This window comes from Biomphalaria glabrata, chromosome 1 (assembly GCF_947242115.1).
Source record: "Biomphalaria glabrata chromosome 1, xgBioGlab47.1, whole genome shotgun sequence".
NCBI classification, from domain to species: domain Eukaryota; kingdom Metazoa; phylum Mollusca; class Gastropoda; family Planorbidae; genus Biomphalaria; species Biomphalaria glabrata.
Window position 1 is genome coordinate 35,845,791 of NC_074711.1, and position 15,698 is coordinate 35,861,488.

At 35.1% G+C, this 15,698-nt stretch overlaps 1 protein-coding gene across 1 annotated transcript; it reads left to right on the forward strand.

The window, feature by feature from the left end:
• Window positions 1-5,202: 5,202 nt before the first annotated feature.
• On the forward strand, window positions 5,203-15,280 carry LOC106071391 (pentatricopeptide repeat-containing protein 2, mitochondrial-like). The gene is made up of 9 exons (XM_056034295.1): window positions 5,203-5,306; window positions 8,272-8,367; window positions 8,933-9,071; window positions 9,324-9,432; window positions 10,051-10,209; window positions 10,945-11,055; window positions 11,477-11,545; window positions 12,496-12,612; window positions 15,034-15,280. The coding sequence occupies exons 1-9, from the start codon at window positions 5,234-5,236 to the stop codon at window positions 15,253-15,255; spliced, it is 1,095 nt and encodes a 364-aa protein (XP_055890270.1). The 5' UTR covers window positions 5,203-5,233; the 3' UTR covers window positions 15,256-15,280.
• The last annotated feature ends 418 nt before the right edge of the window (window positions 15,281-15,698 follow it).

Below are 15,698 nucleotides of genomic sequence, written 5' to 3' on the forward strand. Positions count from 1 at the left end.
ATGAACATCTTCATACAGTAGTCAAATGGATTTTTACTTTTAAAAGGACATTGAGAGTTTGCTTGTTGAGGGCCGAACCATTCTCACGAGAGGACACAACACACGGTTAACCTGGAAGTTTTACTTTGAACGGCTCACAAAATAATTCCCGAAGTAGAACTTTCACCTTCCAATTTTATATTGGTTTTTATTATCGAACAGAAAGACGAGGAAATGTTGTTAGTTTTTTTTAACACAGGGGAGATAATAGAGACAATATATTTACATGCACAGTCCCTCGAGAGTTCTTGTTCACGTTGAGTGGATGGGAGAGTGTTTTTTTTTTTTTTTGTTTTTAATGACTAATCCTGTAATAAAATGTGCAATAGTAGCTGCCAACTTTGCTCACGTTATCGCTAAATAATCATTGTATTCAGTGCAAATGGATGCTGACATTAAGAAAACATGACAGATTCTCTTCGAGAAATATACCATAGTCACACTGACATCGGTATTGATCAGTACAAAGTGACAAGACATAGACACGGGAACTGATCCGTTTAAAGTTATTTTAACCCAAGATACTTTTTTAATGTCTTCAATTTCTCTCACTTAAATATAATCAGAGTAACACTCATAACCTTTCAACGACATTATTCAACTATTATATTTTTATTTGAGACTAGGCAGAGCGTATCAAACGTCAAATAATGTTCGGCTTTGCGCTGAGTTGCAGGTCATGTATCAAATGTAATTGACTGCTTTATTGATTTATATGCATCCAGGTTAGCCTCTGCTAAAATAGATAGTAGAATTGCTTTTTTTTTTTCTGTGGTGTGAAATTTCGTCACGCGCCTTTATAGGCCTATTAGCCAATGCGTATTCTTGATATGTTTGAGTTTGAGGCTTTAACGCGGAAAGAAATATTGAATAAACATTAACATATAAAAGCAGCACTGCCACGGAGTACGTCTTTCTCATGACTCAATAAATGAACAATAAAATATTAAAGGCGAAAGCATGTATCTTTGTCTTACTCCTGTTTTAACTGGAAATGGATTAGTAGGTTAGCTGTTGTGTATCACGTGATACACCATAGGCCTATAGATCTATATTCTCTTCAAGCAATCTAACGCTCCACAGCACTGTCTTTAGTAGACTAGCTGTTGTGTATCACGTGATACACCATTCTCTTCAAGCAATCTGACGCTCCACAGCACTGTCTTTAGAAGACTAGCTGTTGTGTATCACGTGATACACCATTCTCATCAAGCAATCTGACGCTCCAAAGCACTGTCTTTATTGAAAAAGATCCGAACTTTTCACACTGTATGTATAGTTTCGAGCAGGGCCGGCCTTAGGCCACTGCAACCTATGCGTTTCAATTAAACCATTATAACATATATAACAACAGGGGTTCCGCGGTCTCCTGATTATCTAAGGCCTCCTGGAAATCTACTGAAATTATTAAAATCTTCTGAAAACTTATAAAAATCTACTGAAAAATAGACAAAAATAGTCATTTCGGGATGCCATTAAATAAAAACAGTATTGCGAGCTTTCATTTAATAAATATTTATTGCAAAGACGAATGTATTTTCTAATACAAAATCTTTATTTTGACATTATTCTTATCCCTACCCAGAATAGGCCCCGCGCAATCCGTTCCGCATAGGGCCCGCTATTGTTAGTGCCGGCCCTGGTTTCGAGACCTGAGGAGTCATAAAAAACAAATATGAAAAACTATCCAGACCATCGCCAACAGTTGATAGCCCTACTGGCACTTATAGATGGCTCGAAAAGATATCTACTGTTGAATTGTGGGAGAGAACCACGCAGAAACTCATAGTCAAAGACATCGAAAAAGCTAGAATGGAGAAGGATAGGACACAGCTTGGAAAACGAACTACCAATGTTGCAATGCAGGCACTTGATTGGAATCCCCAGGAATTCACAAAGCAAGAAGAGAATCGTCATCAGGTAAGCTGAGGATTCTTGAATGGAAGCAGATGAAGAAAGCTGCTCAGAGCCGACTTCAGTGTATGAGGCCAGCTATGCTCCCTTGGGGGAACATTAAAGGGTTGAGTCAAGTTAGTAAGCAGCATTGTGATATACAGGTACAGCTCATTAGCCAGGGGAACAATACGGGTCCATATAACTCTACATAATTGATGAGTTCTTTTTTGTTTGGTGGGGGGCAGGGGGGCTAGATGATCATGTCAGATGTTAGTCTGGTAACTGATCGATTCTAGGTGGAGACCTTTTTGAGGGTTCGTGGTTCGAGTCCTCATTGGACTTGTAGTAAGCCTATATAGCCTATTATTTCTGTTAGCCTTACTTAAAACAATGGCACTCTTAATTATTGAACAATGTTATAAGCGGCAATAGGAATTTATCTATCACTCGTAAATATGTATGTATAGCTTATATTTATTCTGGTTTGGTAGTATAACTTGTATAAGATCAGCATGGGCGTAGCCAGGGGGGGGGGGGGGGGGTTGGGGGTTCAACCCCCCCCCCCCCGAAATGAATTCCCCCCCCCCCTTGAGGGGGGGGGGATCGGAATTTAGTGAATGATTTTTTGCTTTGATTTTGTTTATTTTAGGTGATATTTTAATACTAAACCATCACTTGCCCCAGCACAACCAATGGGGTTTTGAGTTTAAAACCCCCTACCAGGGGTTTTTGAGTTTAAAACCCCCTACCAGGGGGGTTCTAGTTTAAAAACCCCTACCAGGGGTTTTGAGTTTAAAACCCCCTACCAGGGGTTTTGAGTTTAAAATCCCCTACCAGGGGTTTTGAGTTTTAAACCCCCTACTTGGGGTTTTTGCAGTTAACTCCCCCTCTTCTATAAAACAAAACCAAAAAAAATGCAAACGAAAATCCCCTAATTCCAAGAGCACAGTAAAGAAAGATTTTGATTTTAAAACCCCCTCCAAAATTTACGATAAACCCCCGCTTCAATATAAAAAAAAGCTAATTACGCACTCAAAATGTTATGAGCGTAGCTAAATGGGTTTTGACTTAGTTTTGAGTTTAAACCCCACTTCAGCGGGGTTTGAAGGTAAAAAATATCTCTTTAATAATAAAAAATAAAGCAAATTATACACTCAAAATGTTACGAGGGTAGTCAAAGGGGTTTTGAGTTTAAACTCCCCTCCAGTGGAGTTTGAAGCTAAAAAGTACCTCTTCAATATAAATAAAAGCAAATTACTCACTCTAAAATCTATGAGCGTAGCCAAAGGGATTTTGATTTTAAACCCCCCGCCAGGGGGGTTTGAGGCTAAAAAAAAAATCTTCAGTTTAAGAAAAAAGCAAATTACGCACTCAAAATGCTAAGAGCGTTGCCAAAAGGGGTTTTGAGTTTAAACCCCCATTCAGAGGGGTTTGAAGCTAAAAAAGACCTCTTCTATATATAAAAAAAGCAAACAACACACTAAAATTATTTGAGCGTAGCCAATCCAATCGGGGGTTTTGAGTTTAAATCCCTCTTCTACAGATGGCGTTTTTTTTAAAGTTTAAAACCCCTTTAGATGATTTTGACGATAAAACTTCTCTTTTCGATATAAAATCTGAAGCAAACTACAGTCACTTAATTCCAAGAGCGTATTCAAGAGAGGTTACACATTTTTACCAGTTGCAGGGCTCCATTAATAAACTGCAGTGAATAGTCATCTGCCGAAATTGAAAAACATTAAATGTGGCTCAACAAAGATGGCTAAGACAGATTTTAGGAGTCAGTTATAGAGATCGGGTTTAAATCAAGGAAATCCTATGCCGAACTGGGAGTCGACCCCTTAGTAAGATTGTGAGAGAGCGACGCATGAGGTTTGCGGGACATGTTCTCCGACAAAATGAATTACGCATTAGAAGAGTTGCAATGATATCCTAATACAACTTGACCCACTCATTCATTGAGGTCCTCATGGCAGATGGGAAGAGGCTTCAGACATTACCAGTGACAGATTTTTATGGAAACAGCTTGACGTCAAATGCTCCGAACGGCGCGGGAGGGTCTAAGTCAGTAAGTATAGCACATTAGGTTTTTGAAATAAAACTTTTTAATAGCAGGAAAATGCAGTGTAGATACCTCAGAATATGCATTTTGTTGGCTTTCAATACCAGAAATAGTGCTTGGCGGCGGGGCTTCGCCCCGCGCTGGTGGAGCTCCTAGCGCTCCCCCAGACCCCCTTGCTAGTAATGGCGGGGAATCTACAATTTTATGGAAACAGCTTGACGGCAAATGCGCCAAACAGCGCGGGAGGGTCTAAGTCAGTAAGAATAGCACATTAGGTTTTTGAAATAAAACTTTTTAATAGCAGGAAAATGCACTGTAGATACCTCAAAATATGCATTTTGTTGGCTTTCAATATCAGAAATAGTGCTTGGCGGTGGGGCTTCGCCCCGCGCTGGTGGAGCTCGTAGCGCTCCCCCAGACCCTCTTGCTAGTAATGGCGGGGAATCTACAATTTTCCCACTAATTCATGGAAGAACCTATTCTAGGGTACAATAAACGTCTTCTGAAAGAATGATGGGTCAGAATGCAATAAAGAATATGTACACACACACACACACACATAAATACATATAAAAAAAAATCGCCGGGTGGGGTGGGGTGTGTTGGGGGAAATCCTGGCTACGCCCATGAAGATCAGAGTACTAAAAGTAAAAACCATCCACCTGCGCTCGATGTCAAGTTTTGCTTCCTACATTTTATTTGCAGTTTTTGTTTTTGTTTTTTTGTTTTTTAATTGGTAAGCGATTTGTCGGAGAACGAATTGTCAGTGAGCCATTTGTCGTGTGAACCATTTGTCGGTGTATCAAAAGTCATTGAACATGTTGTCTGTCAACCAGTTGTCGGAGAACGTGAACGAATAGTCGGTGAACGAACTGTCTGTGAACAATTATGTTCGACGGGGCGGCTGCTCTCCCTCGGCAAGCCATTGTTTTAGTCGAAGACGAGGAAAGGGTATTGTCAGTGTTTAGTTTGATAAAATATTTAGGTCACAGCTGGGTTTCGTAATCATATGAAATACTTCACTCCTCCAAGAAGACAGGCCTTATAACACACTTGATTGTATTGCTATTTCATAAATGATAAAGTAATCTAAAAATACTACTACTAATAATAATTATAAGGCTATTCTTCGAGTCCGAAGAGGAATGCAGTAGTATACTACTACTAATAATAATGCGAAATTATAATTTAAAAGAAAAGGTCATAGGTCACAACACAAGGTCAAAAAATTCCAAAATGGCGATGCCCATTAGAAAGTATTGTAACTCATTATTTATAATGAAGTTACCAAAGTATTTCAACAAGAATGGTACATATAGAAAAAGAATATAAATATAAGACAATTTTCGCATATAACATTCACCATCATCATAAAACTTCATCCTCAAATCCTCTCTTGCAAAAGCCAGGAGCCAATGCCATGGCATGATGATGATGATTGCAAATTCATGAATTGCCTGGACCTGGACCTGGACAAAAACTTGACTGACTTGACTTGAGAGAAACCTTGGTCCCTGCTGTTTTATTTTTGCGTAGTGCATAGATGATTAGATCTACATGTCACCATACAGGTCGAGAATTTTCGGTTTCCCAGACCTGTCGAGACAGAGATCAACAAGTCTGGGGCAGTCAAAAAGAAAATAAATGACTTTAATGAGACAGACATGGTTTCCTCTTCTTCCCCGCAGTCGGCGCAGTCAATCAAAATTTGGCCATCATATTCATACTCATAGCCTTGAGAAATATGATTATGAGCCAACAGGACAGTGGCCTATCCTGCGCTGTGCTATAATAGCTTGCTCAGGCCTGGATAGCCTCCACCATGGGGAAGTGTGGTCAGGGCGCCTCATGAGCTACCAGCACAAGCTATTTGGCACTCAAACCACTTTTCCATTTACTGTTTTTTGAATTATAGCCAGAGCATGATGAAGACTCGCAGCCTGTTTGGTAGGTGGTGTTTGCCCTCCCTGGTGGGCAAAGGAGTCTGCAATAGTGTTGCCAGTCACACCTTTGTGACTTGGTGCCCACTTCATTATTACGCTAATTACAGGGGTGCCATAGCGTTGCTTTATGTTGTATGAGGCCATGATGACAATGTCAATATTGGGGGGTCATGGTCCAGGGCTTTGCAAAGCATGTAGTACAGGTTTTGAGTCAGTGACCACAACAATCTGTGTTGCCTTTAAATATTCTCACCAAGTTGAGATTCAATGACTTTTTTAAAAAGGCTTCACAGACTGCCATGGTCTCTGCATCAAAACTGCAAACACTATCCCATAGTCCAAAGATTTTGACTGAGTCAGAGCCAAGTAATAAGCAAAAATGGCACTGGGCTTGAAGGCATTAATGGTCTCCAGTGCTAGAGTTTGAAGGTCGTTAGATGAAGAACTTAGCTTAGTGGCATTAGGGTCTACTAGATTCAAGGGTATGTCTGGGGTCGTTGGGCTACAACAAGGGGGAAGGTGATGAAAATGTTGAATGTTTTGTTGGTTGGTGGAGAGGCCAGCTTTATCAGATAGTCTAGTGGCATGATGCATAAAAGACTGCATCTTAATACGTCTTCTGCATCTCCAACCATCCACTAGTTTTTTAGCGGGGAGGTATTCATCCAGCCTTTTATACCGCTCGAAGCAAGTCAGTATTGACCTTTCCCTCCTAAGGTTTAGTGGACCTACATTAGCCATTATTTCAGCCACATTTACTGGGCTTGTCTTAAAGGTTCCACAGACAAATCTTAGTGCTTGGGACTGTATTTTATCAAATTGTTCAAGAGCTGTCCTAGAGCCATAGATTTGCACAAGTAGACGGTAGTCTTGGAGGTGTTTATTTCTAGCCTCCATTTTTGTGTGTATGAGCAGAGCGTATTGAGATCTTCTTGAAACACTTTTTGTATTGTGGTTGCGCTTCTTCCGGATATCCAAACATTTAGCATTAGATCTTTCTATATGGATATAGATCTATTACGCTCCATGATATAGGGTTTATTTTTAAACTTATTCTAAAATTATTTTAACATGACCCCATAGGCATAGGCATGACCATGTCATAGTTTTCATAGACAAAGGACATCTAATAGAGATAGAATTATAGATCAGTAGATCTACTCTAGATCTAGATTCTATGATGATAGATCTAACTAATACTAAACAGAAAAATTCTAAGACTAAGTCATTGTAAATCTAGTCTAGATCTTAATCTAATCTAGATAGTAGTAGTAGTAAGTAGGCTACTTAAAATGAATTAATACCCTCTCTACTAGATCTATATAGATAGTTATAAAATAATTATTTTTTTTATATATATATATATATATAGATATAGATATATATATATAGATATATATATAGTTACAGTACGATACAATAATAATATTAATAATAGATTCAGGATTCAGGATAGAAGACTAAAAAGTAAAGTAGCAATTATAGTTAGATCTATTATAAAACATTAAAGCACAATCTTCAAATACAAAAACAAAATCTAATAAAAATACTTAGACACAAAGATAAACACAAATTTCTTCATTTCTTGTTTTATATGTTTTACATGTTTTTGGATGTTCTATCATAGTCCAAAGTTCCTGCAAGATTACGCTGGATGTCAGGGTATGAACCTGGGATCATCGACAAGTCCGAACGACAGTCCATTGCACATAACGCACAACTATGCAGACACAATATATGCTAGGATAAAACCTATGACTTAGCAAGAGTTTAAGTCATTGTGGAGATTAACAATCTGGTCGCTATCAACGGAATTGAAGACATTGCCATATATTTATATATATATTACTATTTATTAAATATTTTAAATGAAAGATGCTTACAACAATTTGCCACAGTAATCTGTACTTAGACTAGAGAGTAGATTAAATTCTAGATCTAAATAGATTTATTTTTTAAAACTACTTCATAAATTAGATCTATGTATATTTGAAAGTATCTAGGTAAAATCGCAATCATAACTGACAACACGCCACTGTAAGAAAGCTAGATGCCAGTTGACATCTGATCTTTATGTATTCTTTTCAATTTCCCAAAAGAAAACAACAACTCAGAAGCCCTAAAACATAGATTTAGTTGATTTAGTTTTATTAATTTGTAATACCATAGCTAGTTGTATTAATTTGTAGTACCATAACTAAGTCTTTAAAAAAAAGTTTTTTGAACCTTTTCTGGATTCCTTGTTTCTTTAAATGTTATTTGGAGGTCTATGCAAATAGTTAATTTTTGTTTTCTGTTCTTATTTTGTGTACACGTCTTAATACATTCCAGATAGAAGACAGTTATTCAGTGAAGCAGACTTAAAGCTTGACCGCTTTCAAAGGCAAAGAGTATTTAAAAAAGATGAATTGGGAGTCACTGGTAAAAGTAAGTTTTCTATTGTAACTTGGATATAATAATATACTTGCATATCAGTGAAATGACTAAATCCTCACTTTTTTAAATGTCAAGCTTAAAATATACATTTTTTGTGTATAATTTCCTTGTGTAAAAATAAAAAGATTTATATATATTTGATCTAATTCAAAATGTTTCTTATCATTTTTTACCATTGATTACCAGCAAATGATTCATTTGTAGTATTTATTTGGAACTCATAGTTTTAAATTTTTAATTCTGTAATTTTTAGCATTATTCTAAAAATGTCTAAATAAAATCTATAAATAAATGACCATGTCTTAAATAATCCTTTTGTTGTGCATATTAACCATACCATCTCTGAGCCCCTGTCTCCTATGTCCTGAGCACCTGAGGGACATACCCCTCTTTACTTACTATCTTTGAAGCTCTAGATGAAATAGGCGGTCCACCACCATAGCGACCTTTTTGGAAATTACAGAAAAAGTGGTCCACTGGTCTTGTAGCATTAAAAGAATTTAACTAGTAGAAAGCATGTAATGATTGTTTTGTTTTGTTTTTGGTTATTTTTCAGATACTATACTAAAGAAATTAGAATGTGTACAGACTTCAACAGATGCCAAATCTAATGTGTATTCATTAATTGACTTGATTCACATTGCTGAAAACAAAGAAGATTTGCACATTTTGAAAAGGGTGACCCAAATGATTTGGTGATTTGAATGAATTGGCTCTGTATAGATTATTCTGATAGCAAACTATTAAAGAAGTTGCATATTTAATTAAATGTAAAATTGATTATAGGATTTTAAGATATTTTTATTTTCAAGAAAGAACTTAATTTTATTTTAATAACTAATTTTATTTTATTTTAATGTCTGATATTGACAATATTAGAAATATTGACATTTAAATACAATATTAAATATTACTTAGTTTCAAATGTCTCTCACATTTTTCCCCAGCAAGTCAGATATTAATACAATAGAAAATTTCAGCTTTGGAGCAAGTTTACTGAGATTATATTACTACTTAGGTTTACCTATAGAAGCGTATGAGATGTATAAAGATCCTGTAAGTTTTTAAGTTCTATTAGTTTAATAAAAAAAAAAAAAGAACAGATTTAAGTGATGCGCTTTCAAAAATGCATTAACAGCCGCCTTGAATTGGAGAAAACATTTTAAGTTTTGTGTGTTCTGTCCATTTCATGATATTTCGTGGCCTGCAAAGTTTTGGTACAATAGATCATTTTGTTTTTAAAATTAAATAAGTTAGCTATTTTTTATAACAAAATCACCATGTTGAAAAGAATACAAAAAAGACTAAGTAATATTTTGTAGTATCACTATTAATTGTAGAGCAGTATATTATTATTATTATATTATATTATTAACAGAATAGTATTAACAGGATATGCTGACATAAATAAAAATATTAATAATTATTGTATTCAGTATTTTATATATAAAGTTGAAGTGATTATAAATGTGATAATAATTTGATATTTCAATATTTACATATTAAAAAAAAATCTGATGTAGGAGAAGGGGCTATAACTGACAGTAAACTTTCATGTTTTAGCATAGGATCAGATTATTTTGAATTTTTCTTTAATCTAATTTTTTTTTTCTTTTACTCAATTACATTCTTTTTTTTTTTTTTTTAAGAAGTATTCAACAAATTTATTTCCAGGCATGCCATGAGTTTTTAAGTGACAATACATGCCATAGGATATTGATGGACATGCTTTACTGCCACAAATATTACAATGAAACCCTGGATGTTTTCAGGGGCTTAAAAAACTTCAACATTGACTGTGTGACACTGGCACTGGCATCATGCTATCACATTGTAGGTATAATTGTAGTCAAATTACTAGCTTGCAGTTCTAATTATTTAAGCTAGCTGATATTGACACCAATAAATCTGTATCTTATTGAATGTGTCATTTATTCTAAAAAGTTTTTGTAAAATGTTTAATTTACTTTTGGTTATTTAGTATAACCAATTAAGTTTTCGGACTAAGCTGTAATTCATAGTTAGTGATTTTTACAATACAACACTCTTATCTTAACTACACATAACTTTGTTAGAATTGATTAATAATCACAAAAGTTAATTATAATAATTAATAATCACAGAGGCCAACAATAACATCAGTAATCATCTTCATCCTAAATCTATACTTCCTCTCTACTCTTTTTATTACCTTTTATTCCCCACGCACTCAGATCATCTACATTCATACCACGCTGCGCACCGACCTTTACATTGATATTTTATTGCTTTTTCAATGGACTAAGTGATTTAACACTGTCTACTGTGTTTCTAGCACTTTTAATAACTTGTAATAACTTATTTTGATGATATGTTAACTAGTATTAAGGAATGGTGGATTTAGTATAAGGATGTGTTTACAAGTATTAGGAAATAAGGAGTAGGGTATTGAATGATTGTGTTAATCTATTTTCAATATCCATTCTACAAAAAATATATAAATAATCTCTCACAATAAGACAATACCAAAAATAAAAAATTCATATCCCTCAGTTTTATTAGAGTTTAATTTATCCTTGTTTTTCCAAGAACACAGAAGAAAGTTTCTTGAAGGCCCATTCAATAGTAAAGAACAACAAAGAGGAGCATGTGTTCTCTCGCAGAGCGTTGCTCTTCTACAGCATGCTATGTATACGTCAGGTAATGTTTTCTTCTCAATCAAATAATGAATAATGGCTGTTAAGAGAAAAACTGTATTGGTTTTCAAATGTTCTTTTTGTAGTCTTGAGCATTAAATGTGATGTTTGTAAGCAAGTCTCAAAATAAAAAAGTTTTTATTTCATCATTACAAGTTTGAATATCTAATATTATTGTAAGCCTATTAATTTTAATTCTATCTATTGTTTTTCTATTATTGTTAATTTAATTTATTGAGAAAAAAACAACATCATTTCACAATAACTTTTGTCAATCTGCAAATTGATTTACGACAGAGGCTCAAATCACATTTGCCTTAAAATAAAAATAGTAAAAATTTAGTTTGTGAGAGTATAGATGGCTAACAGATTTTTTCTTTCTAATTAACTAAATATAATAAGCTGTATATAATTTGATTTTGCAGAACAAACCTGACCAGGCATTGCAAATCTTAACTCTTGTCAAGGAAAATAATTTATCCAAAAACATTAAGGTATATCTGTCTCTGAATTCTCTGGGCACTGACAAATTTCTAGGTACCGGTAGTATAAATACCTTTGTATCAATAAATTAAAATGATTAAGATCCAATTTTTATAGATCTGGTTGAAAGTAGCCTTTTACAATTGTCTGAATGAATATATTTACTTTGTGTTTATCAGAAGCCTTCCATAAAAAGTACTTGGTTTCTAGAAATGACTTGCAATGAAAGTTTACTTGAAAACATTTTTAAAACATTTCTTTGATCAGTTTGAATTAACCAACAAAATAATGTGATGTTTTGAGATTCTCAAAATTTAATGTCTTAAATAAGGAAAAGCCACTGTTGTATTTGTGCTGTCTCTCTGTCTCACTTATCTCAGTGTCAAAAAAATAAAACTATTGAAAATTAAATCACCATAACCTTCTTCATGCTCCAGAGAGTTGTTTTGGCATATGATTTGGTCTTCTAAAATTGTATTTTTCATATTTACAATTATTTATCCATAGTGTAAAAGGTAAAAAAAAACAACTACCTTTAAGAGGGCTGTAATTTTTTTTCATCACCAACAAGAGTTTCCCCAGTGTGGCCAATGAGCTAGTAATTCTTTTCTCAGCAATATACATCAACTGTTAAATTTCTAGGAAAATAGTTAAAGCCAATTTCGGGATCCATGTCCAGGTTCCACAAAAAGTTGAATAGAGATTTTGTTTAAAATAAAAAGGCTTTCAGATTCAGTAAAATCTAAACTCTTTTAAATCACAGACATTCATTTAAAAGAGAAGATAATTAGGTCATTATGACCCACATTTTCACATAAAAACTTATACATCTCAAATGCAATAGTTCAATGAAATTGTTGTCATTGTGAGCCAAGATATATAATTTGGATGTGTGTGTAGACTTAGAATTACTGAACACTTCCTCTATCTGATATTATCTACTACATAACTATATTTACAGCTCATGGCTTTGGCTAAATCTGGACAAGGAAGACAAATTATGGAAGTCTTAGAGACAATAAAAGATTTATCTGAAAATGTTGAAATGCCTTTGCTTTGTCGAATCTATAGTGATACAGTAAGTTAATTATTATACTAGGTATTCTGAATTGTTTTTTAATGCTAATAATTCTAAAGTATAAAACAAAAGTTAGATAAGGACAAATTAGGTAGGTCAGTGGAACATCAATAAATTTGAGGACCATTGTTACTTTTGTGTTTGAATGATAAGTTTAGAAATAATGGCAAATATTTATTTTTTCTGAGCCTAGAAAATTATTTTGTTCTTAAAAAGAATCAATAGCAGCAGTCTCAGGGTAAGATTGGCATAAAGTCGATCTTTGTCAGGGAGAGGTATGGCGAGAATGAATGTTAGTTTAATATTTTGGTGTGATTGTTATATCACGTCTACAGAATGGAAGACCACCGCATCCCTAAACGACTCTTGTATGGCTAACTAAGTGAAGGAAAGCGCTCGCGAGGTGGTCAAAGAAAGCGCTTCAGGGACACCCTCAAAGCTTCTCTGAAGGCGTTCAGCATAGACCCAGGCACCTGGGAGACAGAGGCACATGACAGAGCATCATGGCATCGCGCTGTGAAAACTGGCGCACAGGTTGCTGAGGAAAAAAGAACAACGACACTTGCTCCAGCTGGAATAACCTGCCCAGTGTGCGGCCGAACATTCCGGGCTCACATAGGTCTCACCAGCCATACGAGGAGACATAAAACCCCAGTGCAAAGCCCTCAGCCCCCTGGATGACAAAGTGGTCATCATCGAACCACGATGGACGAACTATATAAAAAAAATATCCCCTTGTTATGAATGCGAAGTGTTGCACGTGTTGTGAACTGAGTGATTATGTCTTCATTGAATGTGCGAGAGAATGTGTTAAGTCAGTAAGGTCTTGCTCCCGATCCAGGAAGGTTGGACGTTTACTTCCTGGACTGGTATTTATGCATTTATATACTTATAAGTTGATTGACTGGTGTTTTGTGTATTACTATTTACTATTACTAGAGTGATATAATTGTGTGCTTCATTAAGTATTAAAGTATTATCGATATTCATAAATATAAGGAGTTAGAATTGATGTATATTAAGTGTTCGTATTTTGAGTTAAGCAAGTATTGATGAATTATAATTGAGTAATCAAGAAAGTATCAAGCAAGTATTATTTAATATTCAAGAAACCCCTAGTGAGCCACAGGAACAAAGTCAAGAAACACAATAACAAGAGACAAGCAGCATATATATAATTAGAACCCCTGACAATCTTCACACATCAACATTTGAAACTATGTTTCTGAAACATAATGATGCAAGTCTAGATGTACATTGTAACATAAGTTGATAGCCAACACTTTAAAGGAATGTTTTTAAAAATACCACTGCCTTGGACTAAATGTAAAGCATTCTCTATTTTGAAGTGACAGTGTTTCACGGCCTTGATTTATTATAAAAATGTAAATAGCTTTTTTTCATTTGTGCATTTTTTTAAAATTTCCATGTCATAATCAGATCTGCAATTTGTTTGTAATTTTATGTCAGAAGTTACTCGTTTATGTGTGTCTGTAAATTAGCTAAAATGTCAAAAAGGACTAGATGTAAAAATTGTATGAGTCTTCATTTGACTAATTCTGTCGTTTAATTCAATTTTTAATATGTTTCTACCAAATTGAAATATATTGCTGAGGACAGACGTAAAGAGAGAACTTTAACTGACTACAGGCAGACAAAGGTTGCCTATGCTAGATGTGACAGGTTATGTCTGTGCTAGATGTGACAGTTTTATGTCTGTGCTAGATGTGACAGGTTATGTCTGTATTGGATGTGATACTATAGATTATGTTTGGGCTGCATGTTACATGCTATGTCATGTCTGTGTTGGATGTGATTGGTTATGTCTGCACTTGATGTGACAGGTTATGTCTGCACTTGATGTGACAGGTTATGTCTGCACTTGATGTGACAGGTTATGTCTGCGCTTGATGTGACATGTTATGTCTGTGCTTGATGTGACATGTTATGTCTGCGCTTGATGTGACAGGTTATGTCTGCACTTGATGTGACAGGTTATGTCTGCGCTTGATGTGACAGGTTATGTCTGCACTTGATGTGACAGGTTATGTCTGCGCTTGATGTGACAGGTTATGTCTGCGCTTGATGTGACAGGTTATGTCTGCACTTGATGTGACAGGTTATGTCTGCACTTGATGTGACAGGTTATGTCTGCACTTGATGTGACAGGTTATGTCTGTGCTTGATGTGACAGGTTATGTCTGCACTTGATGTGACAGGTTATGTCTGCGCTTGATGTGACAGGTTATGTCTGCGCTTGATGTGACACAATATATTTAGATCTACATCTAGGACTGCATTGCCTTACAAAACACTGCACTCCATCTTAATCTTGAGACTCAAAGACAAACCTTATTAATATTATATCAAGTTTCTAGTAATTAATGTTTAATTATGACAATTTTTTTGTCATTTCAACAGATGACTGATCTTGAACAAGTATTAAAAGAAAAACTCAGACCCAAAGAATTTGCTAACTTTTGCTTTTTACAAGAAGATCTTTCAGACCGAGCAGTATTAAGTAGACAGACGGTCTCAAATCTATTGGAGAGAATTATTCCTGGCAACATAGAGTACTGGAGGAGGGGTGGCAAGCAAAAAGTGATTCGAGACTTTTCTTCTGTCAGTGCTGAAGCAACATGATACTATTAAAGAATTTAAAAAATAATATCTATAATGCTTTGTTTGATGTTTACTTTATAGTGTATTACACTATACATTCATTTTATGTTTGATGTATTTATCTTCACCTGTCCTTATCCATTAGTCTGTTGGGGCACCACACAAGATTAGTCCACTGTCATTCTTCATTCCTCTATGTCTTTTGCCTTGAAAAGAACCTCTTTCTATGGTAGGCCTGTCTATTCTTTTATGTTGTCTTCCCATTGCTGCCTCTTCCTCTTCTTCCTGGTACTGTTCACTAAAGGAAGATCTTTACAAGCCCCGAAGACCTTGTAATATAGCCATAGAGTTTTAGTTTCTGTTTTTTTACAATATGTCATTGTGAGTTCCAATTGCTGTATTACCCTTGTCACTAATCTCTTCGTTTGTAATGCTGTCTTTAAATATGATACCTAGGATCCTTT